Genomic DNA, 26,627 nt, shown 5'->3' with positions numbered 1-26,627 from the left:
GATTAAACTGTTTATCGAGTTTCTTACTATTAACCATATCTTGCAATACGCAACACGTGCTAAAAATATTTACGTTTTAATGAGTTTCATTGAATGATGTATGCATACATGTGGAAGATATCGGCGTTCGTGCATTCTGTCAATTGAGAGAGAAACAAAATTTTTGCAATTGGCTGATAAAGAAATCTACAAATATTGATGTTAATCCTTAAAGCAAAATATGTATTATAATGGAGCAAAATTTTAATAATCCTTGAGCAGATGATTTATGGGAGGAAGAAGGATGTGTTTTTTTTTCATGTGAATCCTAAAAATATTACGCAACAGGAGGATAAAATAAAGATATAGAAAAAACTCACGTATTAACAATTAAAGAAAGTCATTGTTTTTCTTTGTAAGTCTCTCGTTCTCTTACAAGTAGAACACAATGGTAATATGTATGCACGCTTCATATATATCTGGCCTATTACTGCATATCTGCTTTACACGAAAATATTGTAATATCGGCATTGAAGCAGAGGCAGTAGCGCAGACAAATCATTAGATCTGTGTCCATATTCTGTCACAGATAATCGGTAGCATTTTACTTAAAATGAATTGAAAACTTCCATAAATACAAAAAGCCACCCCATCACCTAGAGAATAATGTTAAAACTATTGCAATTGCGATTGTGGTGTTCGTTTCCTGTCATATACAGTCATAGGATCTTTTTATATATTTGTATAGTTGTTCCTCTTTTTAATTACAGCGGAATAATTTCGTATTGAATATATATCTTGAATTAAAGACGATTTTTAATGAGATCAATGTCTTCGATATTTGCCATTTATAATCTTCAGCTTGCTTAAAAAAATTATTATTCCTTGAATGGCATTATGCGTATCTTGAAGTAAAACTAACTCGATTATTTAATAAATTATTTTTCGATGTCATAATAATTTGCAGCTACGTATTACGCCCGGCCTTGACAATGGGTAGTTTTGCTTTCAGAGTTAACACGTAGATATCTTTTGATATCTTCTTTACTTCTAAAATATGTTGACATTAATAAAATAGCTATATTGTCTTAGTAAAAAGAGGCTGTACAGTATTTGAAAAATCGCTATCGAATTATATAGGAACCCCATTGATTACATTTATGAAATATTAAAGAATAGATAATCATGAATTTTATGTACAATACTTACACTAAGACTATAAATGTTATATGCATCGTAAGTAAAGTCCGAAATGTAAAGGGGTATCTATGTATTAATAATTAAATAAACTTTGTAATACATCAAATAATAATAGTCTACATACAGATATAGTTCTGTCGATTGGATCGTTTCTTAAAATAAAAATACAAAAATTACTCATACCATGTAATGCTGTAAAATTTTTCAATAATTATAAATATATCATTATTTCATATAAAAAAAAAACAAATTTATATTTATATATATAAACATACATTTTATCACATACATTGCAGACTTTACTTATAATGTATATATCAAATAGATAAATTTAATTTATATTATAGCTACTATATTATGTGTGAGACGGTCAGTTAAATTACATTCGTTCTTCGATGATTTTATATACTTTCACAATCGAATATTTTTTCCTATGCTTTTAATTTTTTCATGTAAAGCATGTGTCAATATAAATTAGGTTTCCCACATTTATACGAATACATTGTAATTTCTTTTAATACTGACTAATGCTAGGAACACACTAATCGACACATCAAATCTGATGTAAGAGACACACTGCAATCTATATCGATATATACACATCATGATCCATATGCATCTCTCTATCTTCGCTTGGACTGAGCTTAAATAATATCACGTTTAAATGCTAGAAATAAGCTATTACAACGGCCATTTCTTTTTTTTTTAAGTTTAGATATTATTTTGGAATAAAATATTTTATAAGTGCGCATATATTTCAGTCACATACATAAACACGCGCTTGCGCGCACTGTTACTTTTGCACATTTCTAATCAATTAAAAATGGAAGAATTGATGAAGTAAAATACGAAACAGTTCGTGTTTTATGTCCGCGACAAAGCACCGCATGCCCTCGGTCTTTGACAGCAACAGAGACTGCGCAATCTCGCCGCGGGACCCAGCTCTTTCGATCACCGTTCCTCGACACCCTCACTACCACCATTTTCTTGCTGGGGTCTCGCAATTTGATATGTGATGAGATATTCGGGATAGGCTTGCTCGCCTCGGTAGACAACGTATTCGGGAAATACCAAGCCACCTTGTGACGGCCTACCCATTACGCTATGATGGCCGGGAGGGGCATGCGCCATTTTCATCGCCGAGAATTGTAAAAATGACTTACCGAGCGTAACTCTACATAACAGTAAGTGTCTGTGACAAATGTAACAGCTTCTATCTTTATGCGCGGGACATCCAGTACCGCCACATATACCATAAACATACTGATTACTTTTACTGCTGTGTTCCGCGAAATATATACCAGCGCCGAACATTCCACCGATGTACGCGTGCCGTTCGTCGAAGCCTTTCTGAACAATTGCGTTGATGAATGGACTTCCGTGAAACAACATTCTCTCATTCGCCTGTGATACTGTCGAACTGGAACTACCCCTCGGTCCAGTACCAGGAGAAGCGGGAGCGGCGGCGCCGACTTCTTCAGCTACTTCCTGTCTTCTGTGAGCGTAACGTTCCCACAACTTGCGATTTTGAACCTTTTGTATCTAAAAAAAAAAAAAAATACATATAAGATATTTTTTAATGAAATTAAAAATTGTCGATAAAAAAATTATCATTCTTGATATAGTTAAATAACAGTTATACGTACTCTGACTATATTGTATCGAGAAAAGATACCGCCAGAGTGACCGTTGTCTCTGTGTTGCCTAATAGTACTTTGCATTTCTTCTTCAACAGCCAAGAATTCTTTGTCCTCCGCTAGTAAATCCACTAATAATGTCCCGGGATTTATGGATGGCTGCCAAAGAGAACCCGCTGCTGTGTTTAACAACTTGTCCATGCCTTTAATTAATTTATGTCTGTAACCATAAGCTGATACTCCAACTTGCTTCAAATCCTCGTGACCCATTTCTGCCAGTATATCTAAAGTAATTTGCTCGCGTTCGAACAGCTCGAGTAAATGTTCCAAACCGAGGCTCTGTAGGAAACCAGCGACAGTCGTGATGGAACCGTTGTGTTCTTTACATAAATCCTTGGACTCTTTCTCAGAGCATGGTTCGCTCGGTGGCATTGGACTCAGACACGATGTCGGACGAGCTAATGGTACGCATAAAGTCATAGCCGCTCCGGATGGCATGATAACTGTTTCTTGAGTGAGAGGCGGCGGCGGTGTAACGGGAACTAGGCAAAAGCGAAGAAAATATAAATAATAATGAGTGTAAATATGTATATATGAATACTTTCTATATATATTTTGTCTATATTTTATTAGAATCTTTTCTGCCTCTTTTGTGTTTGATATATATTTTAATCAAGCTTAAAGAATTTTAAAACAGTTTTTATAATTACAAAGCATTCTTACCGGATACAATACTGGGTGGTCTACTGTTAACAGGATTGCCGCCAGTACTGTTAACCATATTGCCGGATGGTACCGATGGAACGATTTGTTGAGAAGCCATAGCATCTTGTAATAGACACCTAACATCATCCGCACTGGCTAGATCCACCGGAGTCTGTCCCTCTTGATTTTTCAGAAAGGGATCGGCGCCGTGCGCAAGTAGAAGAGCGCACAGTTGCGTTCGACCTTTCTGCGCAGCTTCATGAAGTGGTGTAAATCCCCATTTATCAGTCGCGTTTACTACAGTATTATATTTAATGAGCAAGGCTGCAATGTCCAAGTGACCATAACTTGACGCGTTATGCAAAGGAATAAGGCCGCCTTTATCTTGCGCGTTTACATCTGCTCCACGTTCGAGCAAGAATTCAGCTACCTCGAGATTATTGTACCCCGCTGTATGGAAAAGATATAGTCTATGAATAAAATTATATATAAAGATAAAACATTTTTATTTTCAGAAAAAATTGGATTTTTATATTAATAGAACAGTATATAATAATAACCAAAGGTATAAAGAAGGGACTCAAAAAATTATTAAGAAAAAAGAGAACAGATTATCAATATTTATATATTTATAAAAAGTGATATAAGTTACCGGCCAAATGTAACGGAGTACTATTGCGTCCTTGTGCATCCCGACAGTTAATGTTGTCTTGTGTGACTAGTCGTTGAACTCTAGCTAAATTGCCCTTCTTTGCTGCATCCAGAAGAGCGCTATTTCCACGCAAAAGATCCGCTACGTCTTGATCACCATCTCTTACCAGATCTAATGGTGTCGCGCCGTCTCTATTCTTTTTAGTAGCATCTGCTCCGTGTCTCAATAGTAATCTAACTATCTCGTATTTGCCTTTGGCGGCGGCTTCGTGAAGTGGCGTAAATTTCCACAAATCGGCGACATTCACGGACGCACCGTGTTTTACCAATAATTCCGTGACTTCGTAGTGCCCATAAGAGCAAGCGTTGTGAAGAGGAACCAATCCACTATATCATCATATTATAAAATAAATATAATATCTAATGTTTTATTAAATTTTATTAAGAACAATTTAATTAAATTATGAAGATTAATGTGTCCAAATTGTATGATACTACAGATACAAGAAAATCTAAGTATTGAGAAATATTTTTTGTAAATTATGATCAATAGTAAAATAATTAGTAAATTATTCATTTTATAAAGAGATTCTCTACTTACAAGATATAAAAAACAAAATAGAATCATAATACAAGTACTTTACAATAATATTGCACATTAATTACCCTTTATCTTTGGCATGCACATCCGCGCCATGTGCTAATAAGTATTCCACAACTGGCACTCTATTAAAACCCGCTGCAAAATGCAGTGGAGTTGAATGCCTTCCGTCCAAATCGCGGCAGTTCACTGCATGCGGATTGGCCTGCAAGATTCTTTCTACCGCTGCAAGATCGCCAGATTTGCTCGCCTCCAAGAGTTGCGCTTCCACATCATCGGTTCCATTCGGCGGATCTATAAAATTAAACTTAAAATCAAAAATTGTTCTTCTGAGAGTGTAACTCTCAAAACTAGATTAAATATCTTACCTTGCAGTATTTTTAACACATTCTCGGCAGCAATTTGCGCCGCGGTGTATCCTTGAAGAGATACTATCGATGGGTCGATGTTGTACGATAAGAGTATTCTACAAGCCTGTACATTATCCTCTCTAGCGCACCTAGTAAGGAAATAATTAATTGACGATTTATGAACTAATGATCTAAACAAAAGCATTTTCTTTTATAAAGGCGAGGCTGAAATCAATAATTTTTTTAGAACAAAGATACCTGTGCAACGCAGTTTGTCCTAAACCATCCAGCGCGTTAACCTTTGCATTATGCCGAAGTAATATATCCATCGCATCGTAATGCGAATGATCAGTCGCTACGTGAAGTGGCGTAAGAAAATCTTTATTTTTCTCATTCATGGCAGCATTTTTTCGAATCAAGGTCTCGATAACTTGCTTTCGCTTCGGATAAGGTGACGCCACTGCGCAATGCATCGGTGTGTCCCCGGTATAAGGATGTTTGAAATTGACGATTTCTTGGGACAAATATTTTTTTAGCTTCGTAAGATCTGCCTGTCTGCAGGCGTCTAATAGGCAGTGACCCTTATATTCGTCTGGAATCATAAGCGTTAAATGCAATTTTCAAATATGTACAATTGTAATTGTGTTTACAAATAAAATAATAACAATAGAAAAAACAATACGATAGATTCGCTTAAAACTCACAGGCTAATCTTTCTTGTAATTCGAGTGTCGGTGCTACGTCGATAGCGCTTTTACTATGGCAGTTTAGTTGCGTCGGATCCGCACCTTCGCTCAACAGCAAGGAGCAAACCTCTGCTCTAGATTTACTTGCGGCTTCGTGCAACGGAGTAAATGTCCAGAGATCGCTGGCATTGACAGCGGCGCCGTGTTTCAAAAGTGCCTCAGTCACTTCAAAATGGCCATATGAACAGGCATTATGGAGTGGCACAAGACCTCTGTAAAAGAACCAATTAAAATTTCAATAGATTCTGACATTAGATATATTGTATAAATAAAGAGCTACAATAAATAAAAGTGAAATAAAAAATAACTAAATAGCATATATATGAATAAAATATATAGCAATTTTTTGGAAAGATTTTTGAAACACATTCATTGCGATATAAATATGTATAGGTTGAATGTCTACATGTATACTAACCCTTTATCCTTAGCATGTACATCTGCGCCGTTCTGAAGAAGAATCTGTACAACTCTAGATCTATTATATCCAGCTGCTAAATGCAAAGGTGTAGATCTTCTACCGTCACTAGCGTGACAGTTAACATTAAGGGGATTTAGCAACTGTAATAATCGTTCCTCGTTTCCAGATCTAGCAGCTTCTAAGAGTTCGTCTTTCCTATATTCTCCTGTTAGTACTGATTTAGTAGAGGCTTCAGCTACCTCTAATGCAGTCTTTCCTTCTGTATTCCTAATGTTTACATCTGCTCCGTGCTGTAGCAGAGTAATACATACGTCTATTTTACCCTGCCAAGTATAAATGAAGATGAAAAAGTTAGACACCATTTCCATCTTCAACTGTTATTACAAATGACAAAAAGTCATGTTAAAAGTATATTTTTTTGCTACAAAAAATCAATACCTTAATCGCCGCTTCATGTAAAGGTGTGAAATTCCAATTATCCCTTGTATTTGGACTTGCTCCTGCTTCCAAGAGTAATCTCACAACGTCGCAATGTCCAAAGGAACATGCATTATGTAGTGGATGTAAACCACCATCATCACGTGCTTGAATTGATGCACCAGCAGATAGGAGAAATTCTACAACGTCCTTTCTACCATATCCTACATTTTAAAATTAAACAAAAATGTTATTTAAAAAAAAATATATATATATAATATTTTTAAAACTATTACAATGTATATATGTATACAAATGTATAGAAAAATTTTACATTTATAATATAATCTTTAAAAAAATACAAAGTATGTTATTATTATATAATTATGCATAAAATATTATCACATGCATATGAAAAAATTGATATAAAGCTATATATATATACATATATACATATATGTACTCTTATTCAATTAAAAATTATATCTTAGAATCTATACTTGTCCAATTTCTTGAATAAAAAATTCTCCTACGAATATTTATATTTTCTCTTTGCAGAGAAGAATTTAACTTTTTATTATCCCTATTTAATTATAAAGCTTTAGTGTTTCTGAGTATTTGCATAAAAAAAATTTATATATGTATATGTCATGTTCTTAAAAATATTATAACTTGCAAGTAGAAAGAAATAAAAATAAAAATTTAAAAATTAAAACTTGACGTAAATCAATTTAAATGCCGATTATCAACGGTAAGGAATCGTTGCGTATACTCGTGCGATTTGACAAGTTGACAATTCTGCTCAACAGAGACTGCGATCAGCTGAACGTGACGCTCGCTCATCTTAACCTTCCTCGATTATCAATCCACGTGCTTACAAAAAAAAACTTTAATATTTTCGAAAAGTAGTTATTCAAGAACTATGCTCGCTATGATTCTAAAGAGAAGAGAGCTCCGTAGCTCGAGCTCGAACTCACCAGCTGCAAAGTGCAGGGGGGTGGACTTGCGTCCGGCGGTGTCGCGGGCGTTGACCGTCTTCGGATTGACCAACGCCTTCACCTTGGCGAGATCGCCGGTCTTGCAGGCCTCGAAGAGCTCGCGTAGCGGATCACCGCCGCCTCCCGATCCCGGCAGTGAGTCCACCGCATTCGTCGTCAGTGTCGATCTGCGTCCTGCCATTTCTTCACACCGCCATTTTCACGCCGTCGCACCGTCCGACGACAGCAGGGCCCGCGACGCAATTGCGACAGACAGACACATCTCGCGACGTTCAGCCAGCCAGCCGATGTTGTCCGACTACACGCACGCACGTTACGTTTACGACGGACGGACGGACAGACGTACGGACGAACGGACGGGTTGCTAGGGAAGCAACTGGCGACATTTCGCATTTGCGACGCGCCGTGGACGAAGTACTATTTCAAGATTCGTAAGTGAATTCTCGATGATCAGCTGGAATCTCCGTGGTAATTGAAGAGTATTGATTTTGACAGTTGTAGTAATTAAAGGCATCTATATTATCGACCGGTCCCCGAGAATTCGCAAACGCGTGCCTGCCTGATTGATCGAGCCGTCAGGTTGGCTGCACTGCGTGAACTTTGTACGATGATTTGAAAATTTCGCATATGGCGAGCCCGCCGCCGGTTTATTCGCGCGTGTTATCTGCGTTCTCGTGATTGTCTTCCCGGAGAAGGCGTTCTTCGGCAATACATGGTGAAATAAAGGTAATGCGCGTATAATCAAGGAATATCGATCGACATCACGAACGAAAGGTACATGTATTAAGTGTATTGTACAACAGGACAGCACAATGGATATTTCCGGTGACGAAGACATGTTCGTCAATGACAGCGACGAGTCGTTACCGGCGCAAACCGTGTCGTCGAATCCCGTCGAAGAGCATCTGTTGAAACAGCTCGCTGATATTCAGAATAAGATCGATGTGACGACGAACGAGTATATGGAGGTGAAAACGGCCACTGCGCGAATTTTGAAAGTTCTACAGTGGCGCGCGCTTCATGGAGAAGATACCAATTCGGATGGTGATTGTGATGTAAGCAGCTCTTTACGATGCATGTTTATACGATATGCTGAACTTGTAACTGAACATTCCGAGAGAATTTTCTTTTTCGTTTAATAAGAAATTGAAGAAGTACGTATTGTTGAAAAAATCCTTAGATTTTTTTTTTTCATGAAATTTATTTGCATACAAATAATTGAAGGATTAATTTTGCTATTTAATATATCTATGTATTTAATAATTAATTGCCTCATTAACTTCTGATATACTTGATGTTGCAGTTGTATACTGTTGAAGGACAACCTATCATGAAGAAGAAAGGAGAGCGTAAGAACAATAATGCAGAGAAAATTGTGAAAATATTCTCACAGTGGCAATGTATTCTTCAGGATAAGTGGATTATTGGAGTAGAGTTACAAAATGTATCGTGTTGGTGAGTTATTTGACATATTTACATATCGTATCTGAAATAATTTCTATTTTCTGTGATGAAAATGAAACAAAGCGAGAAAGCTATTGAAATAGAAAATTTATAAATCTGTAAATGCATAAACATACATCTAAGAGGTACAGAAAATAGATAAAGGGAAAAATCATGTAAATGCACAGAATGTATATTGTACAAATTTTCTTTATTTAACAAAAAAAAATGTTTTACTTCATAGAAATTTGTAATGCATATTGAGATTTTTTATATTATATATCCAAATATTCTATTGATAATTTTTAATGATATTTTGCATTACTTAAATCTGATAATTGAAATTTGCAATCATATATATAGATCATTGTATTTATCATGGGATTTAAGTATTATAAATCCAATTATTTTGATCACACAATTTCTACTATAGCAAAACATTATCATGCAAATATGCAGTGTTTCTTTATCAGTTTAACTCTCTTTTTTTAATTCGGAAATATACATTTTATAATTTTTTAAAATAACTTAATTCTACAAAATGTCTGTATCGCTTAAAGATGTGTACAATATGATAAATTATTTCAACATTTTGCACCATATTCCTTGAGGCAGTACTATTACTATTGTTACAGTGGTACTATGTCATAATCATGCGTATACAAAGATTATTGTGCGGTTGTTAGGAACAACTCAACAGCATAGTTAGATATTTTTATTGCATTATACGAAACTGAACTATTACAAACTCTTTTCAATTGTGTCATATTCAAAAATTTTTAAAAATCTCTATAGACTTTTCTCTTAGATCAATTTTATTGCATTTCTATTTAAAGGCTTTAGCAATTTTTATTATTCAATTATTTTTCTTATTCTATTATTAAAACGTAAAATAATTGAGAAATGTGCAAATTTTGAGTGATTGGATAGCAATAAAGCTTTCAGATCTGACAGCTGTGAATTTGTATAAATTCAGCTTGCTTAATAATTTTTTTAACTATACAAGTAATGAACCATGTATCATTCATATTTGCAAGACATTCTCATTATTGTTTATCATAAGTCTCCATTATGTTCTATTCTTCAAAACAATTAGTACAACAATTTGATAAACTTTAACATATGCACACTATATCAAAATAGGACAATATAGTTTACGTTTACAATACAATAAGTTATAAAACCAGGACATATATTAAATATTATTTTAATTCTTTAAATTCTATGTAAGAAATGCATCGACGGCATGATTGTTACTATATACATATCGCATTATCAACTTCCTTTCCTTCCAAATTTATTTAAGTGCTACCTACAGTTTCGTTGTATGCGTCGTCCAAATTAGAGATTTTATGATGTGTTCGCGCACACGTATTAAGCACGGGTCAAAAGCCACATCACTTGCATATTAATGTGGTGATTTCGTCCCTTCCAAACGCTAGGTATTCTTCAGGCGAATAGTCGAATAATACAAAGTCATACCTGTACGAGAAATTCGAAATAAGATAGAATGATCTTATGTTCATACATTATACATATATTATCATACATTTTTTACATCTTACGTCAGATGAAAAATAACAAACGTATGTAGATTGCATGAATGTATTTGTGGACATACCTGAACATCTCATAGAGCTCATTAATTTGTGTCTTAGATAATTGCGTGAAATAATTTTTTATAACATCTTTCGTTTGCACACCCCTAGTTGGGTTTTTCCACTCGGGTTTAATGATGTGTCCCACGTGAGCTTGTTTTATAAGATAATCTTGATCATCCTTTAACAAGAAAGCAAGATAAAAAATTTTAGAACGATTCGAAAGATAATTTAACGCAAAAAAAATATCTATATATATATATATATATATATATATATAATATATATTTTATATTATTTATATACATAATATATATATTTTAAAATATAATCTGTATTATTATACTTCTGTATTACTATCTGTATTATTATACAATACTTGAAATATACACAATTTAATATATATTTTATATATATATATATATATATATATAAAATATATATTTTTTTTATCTTATTTAATACATTTTATCTCTAAAATAGAAGTTTTCTTAAAATATAGATAAGATATAAAAATTTCTTGTGTCTCCATTATATCGGTTCTCATTGTTGATAATTGAAATCACTTACATGCAGAGTCTCAAATTTAGCTATTATATCAAATCGCACTTGGCAGGGTGTACAGAAATTTACAACTGGCGTCCAATGCATGTCAAGATCGTTCCCCGCTCTCCACTGACATAATAGCCATCGCACAAATTCTTCGAAGAGCGGGTATCTTGGTCCTTGCCTCGTATTTGTCTTTGGATCCTATATTTTGTAGAAAACAATTTTATAATTCTTTGCTTTAACATTGATGTGAATTTTATTTAATTTTGAATTGTCGATATGAATTGGTAATTAAATAAGGAAAGTTGATTTAAAATTTTTTAAAGATCATGTTTCTAAGTATTTTTTTTTTTATTGATCTGGGTCTGCCACATATTTTGCATTCTAGTTTTCTTTATAATTTCTTTGCGAATCATTTATATTTAAGATTCTGAAGTGATATCGCTTTTAAAAATTGTCAAATAATATTACCCTTGCTCTGTAATGCCAAACTATGTGTGCACCGAGGTTGCTATGAAATGTGTGTGGCAAACTGTGTTCCAATTTATCCCGGTAAGCGCTGAGCAATCTTTCGAACGGATGTCGCACTATCAAAAAACTCATGCTATCGTTTAAGAATTTAGCTAGTTCTTCCGCGGTGTGCCTAGGATATCTTTGTCTGGCCAGCGAAACTGGCACTGCTTTGGAGGCCTTCAAGAATTGCGGACTATATCTGTAATATTAACACATTAATGATTATTCCCGAGATCAATTGCTATCAGTCATTCATCAGCATTTTAATAAATAACCAGTAAAAAGAAAATATAACACAAGTTTGGAATAGAGTTGCGCAATAAAAGAAATTAAATACTTATAAAAATACATATTTTATATTTTTCAATTTTCTGTAACAATAAATTATATACGCGTGATACATGTGACTTTATTTTTATTCTTTTCATCGACGGAAAACTTTAATATGTACGTAATATCAGTGAGCGACTTACCCAGCAAGTAAGTTAAAGTTATACATCCACGACGTGGACGCCGCTTTGAAAACGTTGCACCATATAAGGTGATATTCTCTATTTACAAGAAATTCCCAGGCGTTCGGCCTGTGAAGCGAATCGTTACCAGGGCGATCGAGCCCTTCCTCGGCGCATCTTTCCGCCAGAAATTTCCGTCTGGCTATTAAACGTTGCTCAGTTTCCGCCGCCGTGATCTGTTCCAATATTTTCTCTTCTGGTGTTAGATTCGCGTCCTGTTAAAATAATTAAAAGCATTGATTTATGGAAGAAAATGTGTCAACTAACCAGTTGCGGGTTTTTTTGCGATATAAATTGTAAACGCAACGCGTTACGTTTCGATAATATTATTTCAGCAAATTTTACTATTCTTTTAACGATACACTTGTCTCTATGAGCCATTAATTGACATTTAAAAATGACAAAACATCAGATATGGCGTTACTCTTGTCTTGTTGTCGTCAACTTGACCTAAATTTGTAGTCATCAAGTGGTTAGATATACCAGAAATTATTGTAATGAGAACACTATGAAATGAGCCAGCGCTATATACACTGAATTATGAATTGGACGCTGACGTAAGAGTTACGATGTGTATATATGACGTAAGGTACGAAACGTGTCGAGGATTATTTGGCCGCGCAATTTTTATATCTTTGCTGAATGACAGAATGGAGAGACGTAAATTGTCTTCATAACGATGTAACATTACTTTGTTGATCTATGATATATTTACGATCAATAGATTTATTTGTACTCAAGATTAGTCATTACGTTATCTACATTACAAATAGACGTAAAGTTTTTTTACAATGGTAATGCGAGTAGAAATATGAACAAATGTAATCATTTCTCGCACTCAATATTGAATTAATAGCGCTCGATTATGACGTAGATAACTACGAGATAATGAGCACGCAAGTAATTACGGGATAATGAGCGATAATTGTAGCGATGTGATTAGAATAATTGCGACGCGTGCAAAAGGCTAGATGAGAGTTCGACTTACATTGCCAGTCAATGAATCAGACACAATTTACTAACGGCAAATCTTTCTGTCAAGACTGTAACACGTATATTAACCTTCTTCGTAACATGCAAGGTTAATTCAATTTCCTAATTTCTGCAATTAATCTAAATACGTGTCTATACCTTACCCGCTGCATTGCGTCGAATGTATTGCGGAATTGACGAGATTACAGCATATTTGCATTTATATATCAGAAGTTACGCCATTTATAAAAAAAAAAAAAAAAAATATATCTTTAATGCATACTTCACATTAACTTTATAAACGCTTTTTGCCTTGGATTTAATATTAACAAGAAAATATTTAATTATCATTATACATTATCATTGCGATTTTTTATTTTCATAATCAATTGATGAGTTATTTTTTAAATATTATTATCGTGTTATTTCGGGCATTTAAATAGGACAATTATAAACAGTAATAAGCAGACCGCAAGCAGTGAAGATTGCGAGGGACAATTTTTTTGTACTATCTTGAGACACACCTTGTCTCGTGAATCTACGGCGCAAATAGGACATGGCATGCTTCTACGATCTCATGAATCATCCGTAATTTTCAAGAAATTGCTTTCCGAGATATATGAAAACGATATATATTCTTTAATCTACGTCATTTTTATCACAACGTAAGACCTTTATCTCGTGACACTTATTTGTATTAAAACTTTTGCAGGAAATATAATTTTTCTATTATAATAGATATTATATTTTATAGAAATATTTCAATAACTATGAAATATCAATCTTTAATTAATTCTCGGGACTGCGAGAGTGTTAAAATTTCGATTGCAGCAAATCGCAATTGCGATCGCGCTCTGAAATGATAGTATAACTTGATCAATATAATTTTGTCTATTTCGATGGCTGATAATTCATTCGGGATGATGTAACGCGGAAAAAATCGCATGGATGCGCATAACGCAGCGAGCTAGTAAGGTCTAATACAGAACTGCCGGCTTTCGCTTATTGATTTCGATGTAGAACGCGCCTTGTGCAGCGACGAATGTGGGTTACGAAGGGTGGTGGCGCATCGTGCACGTTTATGCACTGGCGCATCGTCGTGCATGCACGTGCCATTGGCAAGACAAGACAAGACAAGACAAGACAAGACAAGACAAGACTTTAGAAGTGTATCCGCTATTTTCCCTGTATCCGTATCTCTGTATTTACATAGTAACGTTAAGTGTGTTCTTGTGTCCGCCACACCAGCGACAAGATTGATGATTCTCAGACAACTTTTTGAAGTATAAGTAAATGTCCGTCTATTGCGACTGAAGTACTGTTTTAAACTGCGTTGATGAAGAGATATATAGTTTTACGGATTTATCTTTTATGGAACACGGTTACTTTTAATACTATAGTATCATCATCAATCATGATAATCAGAAATGTGTATCGTTGTTAATTAATTTTACTTACGTCGTTTTGTGGCTCTTTAATGTTTTTAAATTGAAAAATTTCTCTTATTTCACTGGAGTTAAAACTCTACGGTTATTTTTTAATTAACCGGTATCTTTAATTAATTCTGGTTATTATAATTTTATACTGATTCTACATTTGAGTTTTTCTAAATGGGGAACGCGTGTTACTGTCTGTACTTTCATTTATCTTTAGCCTTTTATTATTCCGCGAGCAGCTTTGTTAATGAATATACCTCGTTTTTACAAAGAGAAAAGTTTTTGTCCAGTCGCAATACAGTCTCCAACTGCGTCTCGCGACTCTATCATTATCATTCTACCACATGTAATTTATTTTTTTAGCAAACTTTTTTCATCTCACGCGCCTTTGACTTTATAGTAAAGTTATGGAGTGTAATGGCCATAATTTATCATACAAATATTTCGATAGTAGAAATCTTTTCATCATTAGATGTTATCTGAATCAGATCATCTCAAAGTTCTCTACTAAAATATAGTGCTTTCTCTTTTTACTCTATTGTTCGTATTTCTTACTCCTATATTTTTTTCTATGACAGGACATTTGTTCGTAACGTTTCGTTATCGGAGAAATGTTCACTCAAAAAATTGGCGTGCATTATTTCGTAAAAAGACCGTAAAAAAATGAATACATTTTCTACGCTACGCTATCGCAGAAACTGTTTACATTTTAGCAACTATTCCTTATATACATTCGTTCGCGTTGACATTTTGTAAAATGATTGTTACATACGATAAGGGTAACGTTTTAACTATTTTGTTGAACACTGAAATGGGCCATATCAGGCGAGCACTGATCCACGTACCGCATTGCGCCTGGAAGCGTGCCAATCTATGGTCGTCGTGCTTTACGTAAGGCAAACGTTTTCGGTCTCCCAGGAATTGGTAGGAAACAGAATTCTTCGTTTTCTCGAAACAGATTTTTTTTTTAACGCGATAATTTTATCAGAAAGCGTAATTTGCTTTCCTAATCTAATATTTATAAAACTTTCAATAGAGATGAAACTCTAAAGAATTATAATGCAGTAAATAATTCTCGGAGGAATTAAAATATTAATTAAGATCGCATGTTTATTAATATTTGCAAATTTTTCTATAATTAAAAAGACTTTTATAATTTATATATTGGATCGTGAAATTTTAAGTGACTTGATGTTGCCGAAGCATTGAATGAAAAACATCACACTAATGTTAAAAAAAAAATCCGCAAGAATAGATGTTCATTTTCTTCAAGAGTTTTATAAATTGTATACACATTTAAATTATCCAAAGTAACGCGCAAGTTTCTATTGAAAATGCACCAAGTATTCCGTACCTCGTCGTGATAAAATTTTTACAAGAGACGAGACTCACCTCCAGTGAATTCCCGTGCTGCAAGGTGTTGGTGCCATCCTGGCTGTACAGTGCCAGAAAGATAAGTGCCAAGATACCGGCGGCAAAGGTAGCACGGCGAACTCCTGCGAAGACGCGACGACGTGGGGTCATCTTCTCCCGGAAAACGTGTTTCCGTCTGTACTCATATCGGACTGAAACACGTAGTTTAGAGGGTTATCATATTATGTTGCCGTAACTCGACGCGATGAATCACCGATTTCTGAGGCTTCTTCTCGCGGATCTTTTCTTAGCCATTACATGAAGCGCTAATTGTATTAATCTGTCGATCGCGCGCGTTTACGACACCGTTACTTCTTCAATCTCGTTGTTAGCGGGAACGTTCAGAAGGTGGGAGTTAATTGAACCATTGTGGGAATGCAGACGTAAATGTGTTGGGATGTGTTGGGATGTGTTGCGATTAGAAATTAGTATGTGTACTTTGATCTTGATTATTTAACTTTTAATAGCTTCTAAATATATAGCACTTGCGTAATATGGCGTGATAATATTTGTGTTACAGCTTGTTTATTCGCTTGGGCACCGGCTTTAAATTTGATAATGTAAATAATCTTTATTTCATGGTGAGGGTGTGATATAGAGCCGATAGAGTTAATGGCGTATGCGGTCTACTTTACTGATACTGTATACGCGTGTTCCGCTTTGATGAGGAAGCGAATTGCGATACCAGATAATGACAGTATACTGTTACATCCCTCTCCCCGTGTCTTGACACTCGTAAACGAGTGCGATGCAATTGTCATATCGATGAATCAATTATTACACTCTCTCAGATTTCTCATGTTAGATTGATTTGCATTTTATCCGAATGCGCACGTGGAAAAATAACAAACACACCTGTCATGAATGAACATTCGTTTTACGCGTTTCAAGTCGCATCTACCTTAATTAAATATATATTTTATAATAATTATATTTACGGTCAAAGAGAGAGAGAGAGAGCGAGAGAGAAAGAAAGAAAGAAAGAAATATAAATAGTTGCATTTCTCTAGAATGTACAAATATTATTTTATCGTATTATATAGAATATTTGCATATGAAAAATATATATGAAAGTAAAGCTAGATGATAATAACTAGATTGACGAATAGTTATAGGGATAAGTGTCTAATTGGCGGAATGTTATAGACGCGTGGAAAATAGATATCATCGATCGATGGAATGGGTAATCACGTTTGTCGGTATGCGTCTATCCGTATGTCGAGATCGCGAGTATGTAGATTAGCCCGCCAAGCAGTCGAGTAGTCGCGGAAATGTGACCGCACGGGTGATAAGCATTTGTGGGCTGCAGAAATTCGCACGGTCAGTATGTCAGTGATTACGTCGATGCGGATCTTCTCTCGCAGTTGACTTTTACGAAGGTTATTAAGCGTAATTATACGTTTAATCGCGTGTCAAATGGCAGCCCAATTGAGACTCATTATTGTATTCTGTTAATCGTTTCGTTGTTTGTTATCAGACAACAAAGCAACGATCACATTAGATACGATCGATAGACAGATTAGATGGAATCGGACTAGATATGAATATCACGTAACAATCTATCTATAAAAGTTGTGTTTATAAAAAATATATATTTCACACAAAATTGATATTTATTATAATAAAAAAAAAATCAAGAATAACATTCTCAGCAAAAATAAAAAAAATTATTAAAAATGATATCTTAAACATAATAATAAAAGAGATAAAAAAACTGTTATCTTCGCAATAAACAATGAACTATATATTTAGTTTATTTATATAGTTATATAGGATATTATGTACGAATTTTATTTTTTTAACGCGCAACATCAATTTAATTTTGGTATTGTTATAATTCATAATATTTATATACAATTTGTTTCATTATATGTATATATATATATATATATATATATATATATATATATATATATATATATTGAAATTATGAAATATATTTTTAGCCTGCAAAAATATTTTAACAAAATAAAGAGAGAAGCATTAAATTTCATAAAATGAATTTTGTTCATAACGAATGAATTCTCGTCCGTTGTAATATTTTAATTTCACAATTCGTTTATCGCTCATGGTTTGCAAAATAAAATTTTTAAATAGTGTAATAGTAGAGACGTGTATTATTAATTCAAGCAGAATAAAAAATCTAATTTTTTCTCGAAATAGATTTATTGTTAGTAGAGTATGATTGTTTAAATTATATTTGATAAATAAAAGAACAGTAGGAAAAATTACACACGTATGAAAGGAATTTAATAGGACGTGTGCGAACTTTGTTGTTCGTTGCAGAAAAGCATATATGATCAAATTTAATCAGGCTTCATATAATAAATGTTTCAGTAACGATATATATAGTCCGATATTCGCATCAGCATTATATAGATACAACAGCAGACAGCAACGAATTATTGACGTTGTTATTTCTTTACTGAGTTCCGATAAAATTTATCACAATCTTGATACATAAAAATAACGTATACGGATAATTATGAGCGTAATTTTATTTGAAATTAAGACATTTTCAAACTCCGTATCGTATTGTGTAATTCGCATAGTTTTGTTTAATTTTTTTTTCATTATTAAGCACGTTCGCGCGGTCAATATTATACAATACCACAATACGTCAAAGTTGCAATATCATAATTACCAGTCAACTAGTCTTTGAAGCAAAAATGACTTCTTTCCGTTTTATACCGTTTCAATAATCTATTGTGCTATTCATCCGTTGTCACATAACCTTTTATGTAACTCAATTCTGCACTATAGATTCAATACAATCAATAAAATATATGTATACTTATTTTGTTTTTTTCTATCGTAGATTTATTTTCAAAATAATTAACTAATTGAATGATAAATATATTCCTTTTACGGAATAATTGTAATATGTACGCGATAATAATACAAGTACATGTGGTATAATATGTACGCGATAATAATATAATAATACAAAATAGAATGAAATTACGCAAGACTAAATCATCAGGAAGAACGATAACTCTGTTACGCAACATTAATGTACATGAATAGAACACTGTGTGAAACAAGATTTATCTTATTCGCAAATGAGATATCTTTATGCGACGCAATACGATCGGCGTTAACATCAGGATACCAGCATTAGATTACATAAGCCTGGACGATTCTATACATATCTGTATGCGACTTATGTTTTTCCGTGAGATTCAGGACGGGAGAAACGGTCCGCTCCCACAGTGAAGGGAACGTCTTTGATCTCGACGTGAATGGAACCGTCGATTTATAATTCACAATTACATTTGCATTTTATATATGGGAGGAGAACTTATTATTGAAGCACGTGATAGCGACAGATGTTCAGGCATTAATCTTCCCTCCCCTCCTCTATATATATAAAATTGTTCAATTAAAATTCGTTAACAAAATATAAATATAGTACGAGATATGATGACAAAAAATTAATAATTAATATTTCTAATAAAAAGAATTTATGGAGGCGGTTACAATAAATTTATTATTAAAAGTTACATATTTTATTGTCAAAGTATGGAATGATAAATAGGATTTATTTTGTAAATTACAGAAGTAACATTTTTTTTGTCAAAAAAGAGAAATAAATGTTTTGATTTTCTCAGCATAGAGAGACAGTAATCAGATCCAGATAATGTTTGTGAAACAGATAGGTCAATGGGTTAACAAAATATTGTTAATCAAGTTATGTCAATCGCGAATATTATGACTTTGCAATTATTATGGGATAATAAGATGCAGAGATGAAGACATAATTATTGAAGGCATTTTATAAAAACATTACATATCAAAGTACTTTTGTATTACATTGGTTGATCTTTGAATTAGTGAACATCGACAGATAAATACTTTATGTCCAAGAAATATCAGATGGCAGATAAAATTTCACTAGCGTGGATTGATTTTGACTTTGAAAATTACAGTTGCTTTCTTCAATTAATACTCGATTAATTTATATATTTTTTTCTCTCTTTTATATTATAAGCAGAATTTTTTCTAAATATTAGCGAGAACTTTAACTTACAGTTAATTAATCCATATTGTCAGTGCAATTTGTATGATTTACATTCTTTTTTAGAAGTAGAGGGAAACTTTAACTGTTTCAAGTTAACTGTTGTCAACTTCTGAGGTCCAGTTTCACTAACATCGATACGCTCTAACTGATTCTTTGATTCTATAGCATATAGGTAGCTCTAACAAAAATAGAAACAGAAAAAAAAGAAACATAATGAATCACATTATTGACACAAGGTTCTACAAAAGTCAAGTAGTAATCTAAAGTTCTTGTTATGACGCACATTTTGAATACGTCAAAACTTCATGTTTTAATGCGAAATAATTATCATAGGCAATTTACATTTCGGACTAACATTATCACCGTACGTTAAATAATTACACGCGGTTTTAGAATGTTTTTCATTGTTCGCTACATCGTGAAAAATAGCATCTCCCGGAAAACCGCTATGAAGTCACTGTTTGCATTCGTTGAAGCGACCGTGTGAAATTGTGCGACGAGTGCACGGGTTCACGGGGTCAGCGGGTGGCCTTTTTAATCCCGGGATTTCTACAGAGCCGCGCAGGAGAGATCCGTCTCTCCAGGTTTCGATCGTGCCTTTCTCTCTCTCTCTCTCTTTCTCTCATCATACCTTCTCCGGGCATATATCCGTCGGCGGGATCACTGACGCATTTGTCGCGCGTGATCGTCGGCGGCAGCGGGCGTCGCTTCTCCCCCGGGTCGCGGGACGCGTCGTGCGAGGGACGTCGGACGTAATCCTCGCGCCGTAGGAGGCAGGACAGCCGGACGCGTGGTGTGTGCGTGCCACGTGATGCGTGCGCGTGTCGCACCAGGAAACGTACGCGATGCCGTTCCGATCACGGCGGCATCGTGCAGATTACTGAGGTCGACCGACCGACCGGCCCCTGTTTCATGGGCGCCTCGACGCTCGCGTCCAACACTTACCACCCGACCCGTCTTACCAGGGCCGGTTTCTTCGGGCGCTACGTCAGCGGTGCGACGTTTCTGCTCGAGACATGTTAAGCAGTTAGGTTCGACGCAACGGTTTCATTCTTTTCGACTTTTAAAAACTTGAGAAAGTTAATCTCGATTTAATTTATCCGATTCGAGAGATTAGGATAAAGATGAAATTTGAAGATTTAATATTCCTGTCGATTTTTTTTAATTATTGAGAAAATTGTACATAAATGTAAAGAAGGGAAAATAACATTTTGCATTTGTTATAAGTTAGTATATACGTATGGTACATACTGATATATTACACATTTACATTTTTAGGCTTCTTACATATGAATAAAAATAATATTAAAATTTTATAAAATTAATAAAATTAAAAATGTGAAATTGAAATGATTTGACAGTTAATATATAGAATGAAAATAGTATAAATTCTAATCATGTGTCGAGGTATGTAAATGCCCGGACCTGTGGTTTGTCTGCTTCCGTCGATTGGTCGGTTTTTTCGCGGGTCGATTTGCCGCCGGACGTTTGTCGCGCAAACGCGTTGCGAGCCGCCGCAAGCGAGCGAACGCCTTCTTCGTTGGAAGCCGATCAATTAAAATTGAAATTTAATTAGTAACAGAAACGGTAACTCTTGATTTGCGGTGGGTCGATTGTAAATGGGTTCGAAAATTGTAATTTGATATTGTTACCTACATTTCGAACATGAAATATTACCCTGGTTTTATAATTAACGGTTCTTGATATTTTTTAAAATAGCAATATTTTAATATTTTTCAATATTTAATATTTAATATTTACATAATTATGCAATTAGAAAAATAATGTAAATTATACTTTTATGTTATAAATTTTCTTTATATCACCCAATCTGAATTGAAATATCAAAATAATAAAATATGAGATGTATAGAAATGAAATATGTATTGGTAAGTAAAAGTTTTTTATTACTTTTTTGTATTTCTTTTTTAATCTTGAAAAAGTCTGCTGTTAAAAGCTTTGATCTAATTTTGCATAACTGTTTTTTACTTCGTCAGTGCTATTAAATTGTGTCGTTAAAAATTTCTTTATTGATTTTGCAGATTTTTATTTGATTTTTAAAGAAATTTTTAACGGCTTGATTCAATAGCGTTGAAACGAAAATAGTTCTACTAAGATCTAGAGAAAATAGTTCTACTAAGACGATGTAAAGATCTTCTACCAGACTTTTGTCACGATATAAGTTTGTGTGGCAGAAAATAATACTAGAACAAATACACATTTGAACATATATTTACAGAAAATCAATGCTTATTTAACGTCCTTGTATAGGAGTGAGTATTAATTTTCATACTTTATCTTAATCTAGAATATGTTTTTACTAAAGGAAATATATAATATATAAAGAGGGGAAGAAAAATAAAGGAGTACGTAGACTAATGCATGCAATTTATATGCAAAGATAGAAAGAGAGAAAGAGAGAGAGAATATGTGTGTGAAAAAAATGGAAAAAATGCACGGATTTTATCAGCATGTGTAAAGAGCAACTTGCATAATAAAATTATTCCGTTAATGTCGATATTGCGTTATTATACTTCTACAGGAACATCGTGATTGGTATCTTTGTTCGTGGGTCGATCTGCATAAATAATGTTGGTGCAAGCGTTACATTCAAGGTCAATTCGCGTATGCATACCCGTTGATTTCGCGGTCACTTTATTTGTGCGTAATTTTTTTTTTTTATAAAAAAGCGCGTTTAATAATTTTTTATATAATAACGGTAGGTAGATTATTATATCGATGCTATCAAATAAAAAAAATAAATCGAAGAAATTTAAAAAACGAATTGATAAAGAAAACAACTAACGAAGAAGACAGAATTTATAATTTTATTCTGATTTTAATATGAAAGGGATTTAAACTTTGTTATGCTTTTAATTGAATAATTAAATTTCTATTAACTTTTGCATTAAAAAATGAGATATTTTATTACTTTTGAAAAGAATATAAGCAAGCTCTGAATATATGATTTAGATTAATTGATAAAATATTTTGCTCTTGAATATATATAAGTTGAGCAAGCAAAAAATTCAGATAAAATTCAGAAAGTTAAATTATCTGATTGGCGAAGCTTAGAACAATCGATTTTTCTTTCGTGTGTGATTCCTTTGTGTGTATAGATCAATAGTCTTCGAGATCTTAATCTAGACTGATTAAGTCTAGGTAATAAATCTGTCAGTTTAAATACAAGGCATGTTGCGTGATTCTGTGGTTTCTTCTGCGAATATTTTCTTGGCATAATTAATGTAGGCTACTATTTAAATGCGATGATTTAAAATGCGTCGATTAACTCGCGTTGATTTGCATTTACGCACGTATTACGGATTTATATACATATATATATTAATACAACATTAGAAATTCCATGCACTATCAAATACATTTAAGTTCAATTCAAGTCATGTGTATTATTAGATATTATTCATGCAAATATCTATTAAGTCATATGATGTCGCCATCGATGAGGCTTAGTTAAAAGATCTTTTTGATCTGTTTGATTTTCTTTCTACTTTAAAAGAAATCGAAATTATACTTTATACTTTAAGAGAAATCGAAATTAATGACGAAACCTTCCTATCTTTTATGTCAATATTGACTTTTACTGTAGAAAAGTGACATCTTTCCCAAAATATCCTCTAAACACATCATTATAAGATCATGTCTCGATGCAAAGATAACACTTATTATAATTATATAATTATACTTATATTACTTATATGTATATAAAAAAAATATATATCTTATTACGATCATGTTTTACACTCTACGTATTTTGCATTCTTCAAAGAGATAATATTTGAAAATGCAAATAATGATTACAATTAAATTTCCAATAGAATGAACGTTAGATAATCTTTATTTACATATATTTTTATACTTTAAATCGACAGTAAAAATTAAATTTTTACAATATAATAAACATTATAAATAATTTACAAAAATAATAAACTTTAGATTTTTATAACAGGGAGAAAAGAAAAATTTTATTAAAATATAATATAATATATATAAATCGAACTGTCACAGAAAAAGTAAAACCCGTCGCTTTTAAACGATAATAAACCATAAGAATAACCGCAGAAAACGCAACTACGTAAGTTTTCTTTGTAGCACGTTGCTCAACCTCAGACTTTATCCATACGTACAAGACAAGATGGAGATTTACGGTAAATCGATGTTCTGGAAACGCTTCTTTCATTGGGAAAGAATCAACTCGATCCATCCCGGTGCCGTTCATGTCGTGGCAACGATGGTGCTCGATCTACCGACGTTCGATGAAAAATCCGTCAGCGAGTGTTGGGCCACGATCTCGTATGAGATCGGCGAGACGCAATTTCAGATCCCAGTGCCTCCTGTTCAACTCACGATCGACGAAGTGATCGATTGCTCGTGGATCAATTTTTTAAACAAGAACAAGCATAGCGCGATACTGGCGCTGAAAAGTACATCTAGCACAGAAAAAATCGTTAATATCAGTCTCTCGAAGAATAATCAAGACCATGAAGTTTCATATAAGTCTGGAAAGAAACAACTCTTTCATTTTTTAAACGCGAAGACTTTCGTCAAAATTTACGACGATGTTTTCCTGGTGAAGGAAAATGGCTCTCTGATGTTTTGTTTGGTCGAGTTGGAATGGCTGAGCAACGTTGACGAAGTAAATGTTAGAATTTTTGCCAGGTAAATATAAAATCGTGCTTTGATGGACGTTCTTCGCGTGTAAAACATACGGTAATGGATCGATTTATGTTATCGACGATTACAGATCCGTCAACCAGCTGAACATAATATTGCATTTTCTGCGAGCTGTATTTTCAAACATGACTGTTATGGAAGAGGTCGATGATTGCGTTGAGGCTGCGAAAGCTCTAATACACGAATTAGAGATGATTCGTGACAAGAAGAGTATTTTTGAGATACAAGAAGCAAAAGTAATAACAGACTTACTTATTCCTTAAGTGCGTTATTTTGTAACCGAAAATAATGCACATTTATTGTTACTTAAATATTATAAAATTCTCTTTCAGTATGTAATATATCAAAATATGTACCAATGTTAAATATGTATAATATAAATGCGTTAACATAAAGTAATGTGTAAAAATACACTTATCCAGTTAGTCCCTCACTTAATAAAAACTGACCGTACAATTTATACAATTTTTTTGTTTAATTTTCATTAGATAAAGTAATATTTTAAATCAATTTAGTTTTTACTATCAATTTTAATTACGTTTTTATTTATCGTTTTTAATATCAATATAATGTAGAGTTAATATAATTATATTATCTTTTAATTTTTATTTAAATTTAAATTTTACTTAAAAACGGTAATATCATCTTTATATAGCAACCTAATGAGTAAAAATGAAAGCGTTAGACGTAAATTTTTGAAATAATTTATTTTGTTAAACTATATAAAGCACATATTCGTAACACACACACACACACATATATATATATATATATATATATGTGTGTGTGTGTGTGTGTGTACTGTAGTAAGTGAGTATTGAGTGATCAGAGTGACAGTGAGCGACAAGTGAGTGAGTGAGTCAATATTTTGAGTCAGTGGAGACCTTTGCTGAGCACTTTCGATAAAAAATATCATCGCTACGTCCACTGTGCATTAACGATTCGTCAACGATTACATACAATATAGTTTTCTCTTCGATACATATGTATACAGTCACTTTTCATTACAGGTATCACTTTATAGTATATGTCTGCTATACATCTCCTAGGTATATTTCAATTGATTTATGCGTCTCGTAGTAATATATATATATATTTCTATGTACACGTTAAGAGTCCTGTATTGTAAAATCGATAATGCCCTCGCTGTTGATTGAGATTGAATATTTATATTAGGGACACAGCAGGGACGGTGAGACATGAAAGTTCTATTAAAGTATCAGTTAACGCACTTCGCAATTCGTAGGTAATAATGAATTATCGGAGTGTGCGTTCATCCGTGTAAAGTCAAGTTTATTTTCTTTTCGATATTTTAACGGAGCAGTTGATGCCAATTTCATTGATCAATTCGACATGACAGTTAAGGCATATATATATATATATATATATATATATATATATATATATATATATATGTATTGATTATTTTGAGAGACTAGGACCTTCAAGGCTTTAATTAGTCGATTGATGGCCGAGTGTTGAATTGTTATTTAAATACGCCATTTGTTTCAAGAGAGACTTTAATACATTTCTTTTATTATTGTTTTTTATATCTTTTTTTTTTTTTAATCCCTCATTTAATCAACAGCACCAGCTTGTTCGCACGTGGAAGAAACTCTCGTTCGAGAAGAGAGGTGAGTACTATTTTGTTACATCATTTAGTCTACGATCATTTGTCATGAGACTTGTTAGCTGAAAGTTAATTAATCTTGTTTGAGTATCTGGAGTCGAAAACTTTCTCGCTTGCAAACTTGCCGGCTTCTCTACATCTGA

The 26,627-nt window shown here is 33.4% G+C and overlaps 3 protein-coding genes across 7 annotated transcripts; 1 reads left to right on the top strand and 2 right to left on the bottom strand.

The window, feature by feature from the left end:
• Nucleotides 1-362: 362 nt before the first annotated feature.
• Tnks (poly [ADP-ribose] polymerase tankyrase) lies at nt 363-7,886 on the bottom strand. Of its 3 annotated transcripts, none has more exons than XM_072903939.1 (11): nt 7,685-7,886; nt 6,729-6,931; nt 6,288-6,613; nt 5,828-6,081; nt 5,382-5,715; nt 5,142-5,272; nt 4,839-5,067; nt 4,174-4,559; nt 3,540-3,971; nt 2,826-3,358; nt 363-2,721 (listed from the first exon to the last, which is right to left on the bottom strand). In XM_072903939.1, the coding sequence occupies exons 1-11, from the start codon at nt 7,884-7,886 to the stop codon at nt 2,131-2,133; spliced, it is 3,621 nt and encodes a 1,206-aa protein (XP_072760040.1). In that variant the 3' UTR covers nt 363-2,130. The 3 variants fall into 3 exon arrangements, with proteins under 3 accessions (XP_072760040.1, XP_072760041.1, XP_072760042.1); XM_072903940.1 differs by having other exon boundaries at nt 5,142-5,263; XM_072903941.1 differs by having other exon boundaries at nt 6,288-6,580.
• A 117-nt stretch (nt 7,887-8,003) lies between these two features.
• Nucleotides 8,004-25,315, top strand: LOC140672101 (uncharacterized). 3 transcript variants are annotated; one of them, XM_072903952.1, is made up of 6 exons: nt 8,004-8,136; nt 8,201-8,431; nt 8,509-8,760; nt 9,009-9,160; nt 24,261-24,839; nt 24,925-25,315. In XM_072903952.1, exons 3-6 carry the CDS (start codon nt 8,518-8,520, stop codon nt 25,115-25,117), a joined length of 1,167 nt encoding a protein of 388 aa, XP_072760053.1. In that variant the 5' UTR covers nt 8,004-8,136; nt 8,201-8,431; nt 8,509-8,517; the 3' UTR covers nt 25,118-25,315. The 3 variants fall into 3 exon arrangements, with proteins under 3 accessions (XP_072760053.1, XP_072760056.1, XP_072760055.1); XM_072903955.1 differs by having other exon boundaries at nt 8,131-8,431; nt 24,273-24,839; nt 24,925-25,312; XM_072903954.1 differs by having other exon boundaries at nt 8,131-8,760.
• LOC140672103 (carbohydrate sulfotransferase 11) lies at nt 9,630-21,056 on the bottom strand. Its single transcript, XM_072903957.1, has 7 exons — nt 20,794-21,056; nt 16,121-16,293; nt 12,282-12,535; nt 11,767-12,007; nt 11,317-11,496; nt 10,770-10,927; nt 9,630-10,630 (listed from the first exon to the last, which is right to left on the bottom strand). The coding sequence occupies exons 1-7, from the start codon at nt 20,804-20,806 to the stop codon at nt 10,546-10,548; spliced, it is 1,104 nt and encodes a 367-aa protein (XP_072760058.1). The 5' UTR covers nt 20,807-21,056; the 3' UTR covers nt 9,630-10,545.
• Nucleotides 25,316-26,627: the final 1,312 nt, after the last annotated feature.

Source organism: Anoplolepis gracilipes, chromosome 12, assembly GCF_047496725.1.
Source record: "Anoplolepis gracilipes chromosome 12, ASM4749672v1, whole genome shotgun sequence".
NCBI classification, from domain to species: Eukaryota; Metazoa; Arthropoda; class Insecta; order Hymenoptera; family Formicidae; genus Anoplolepis; species Anoplolepis gracilipes.
This window is presented reverse-complemented; position numbering and strand designations above follow the sequence as displayed.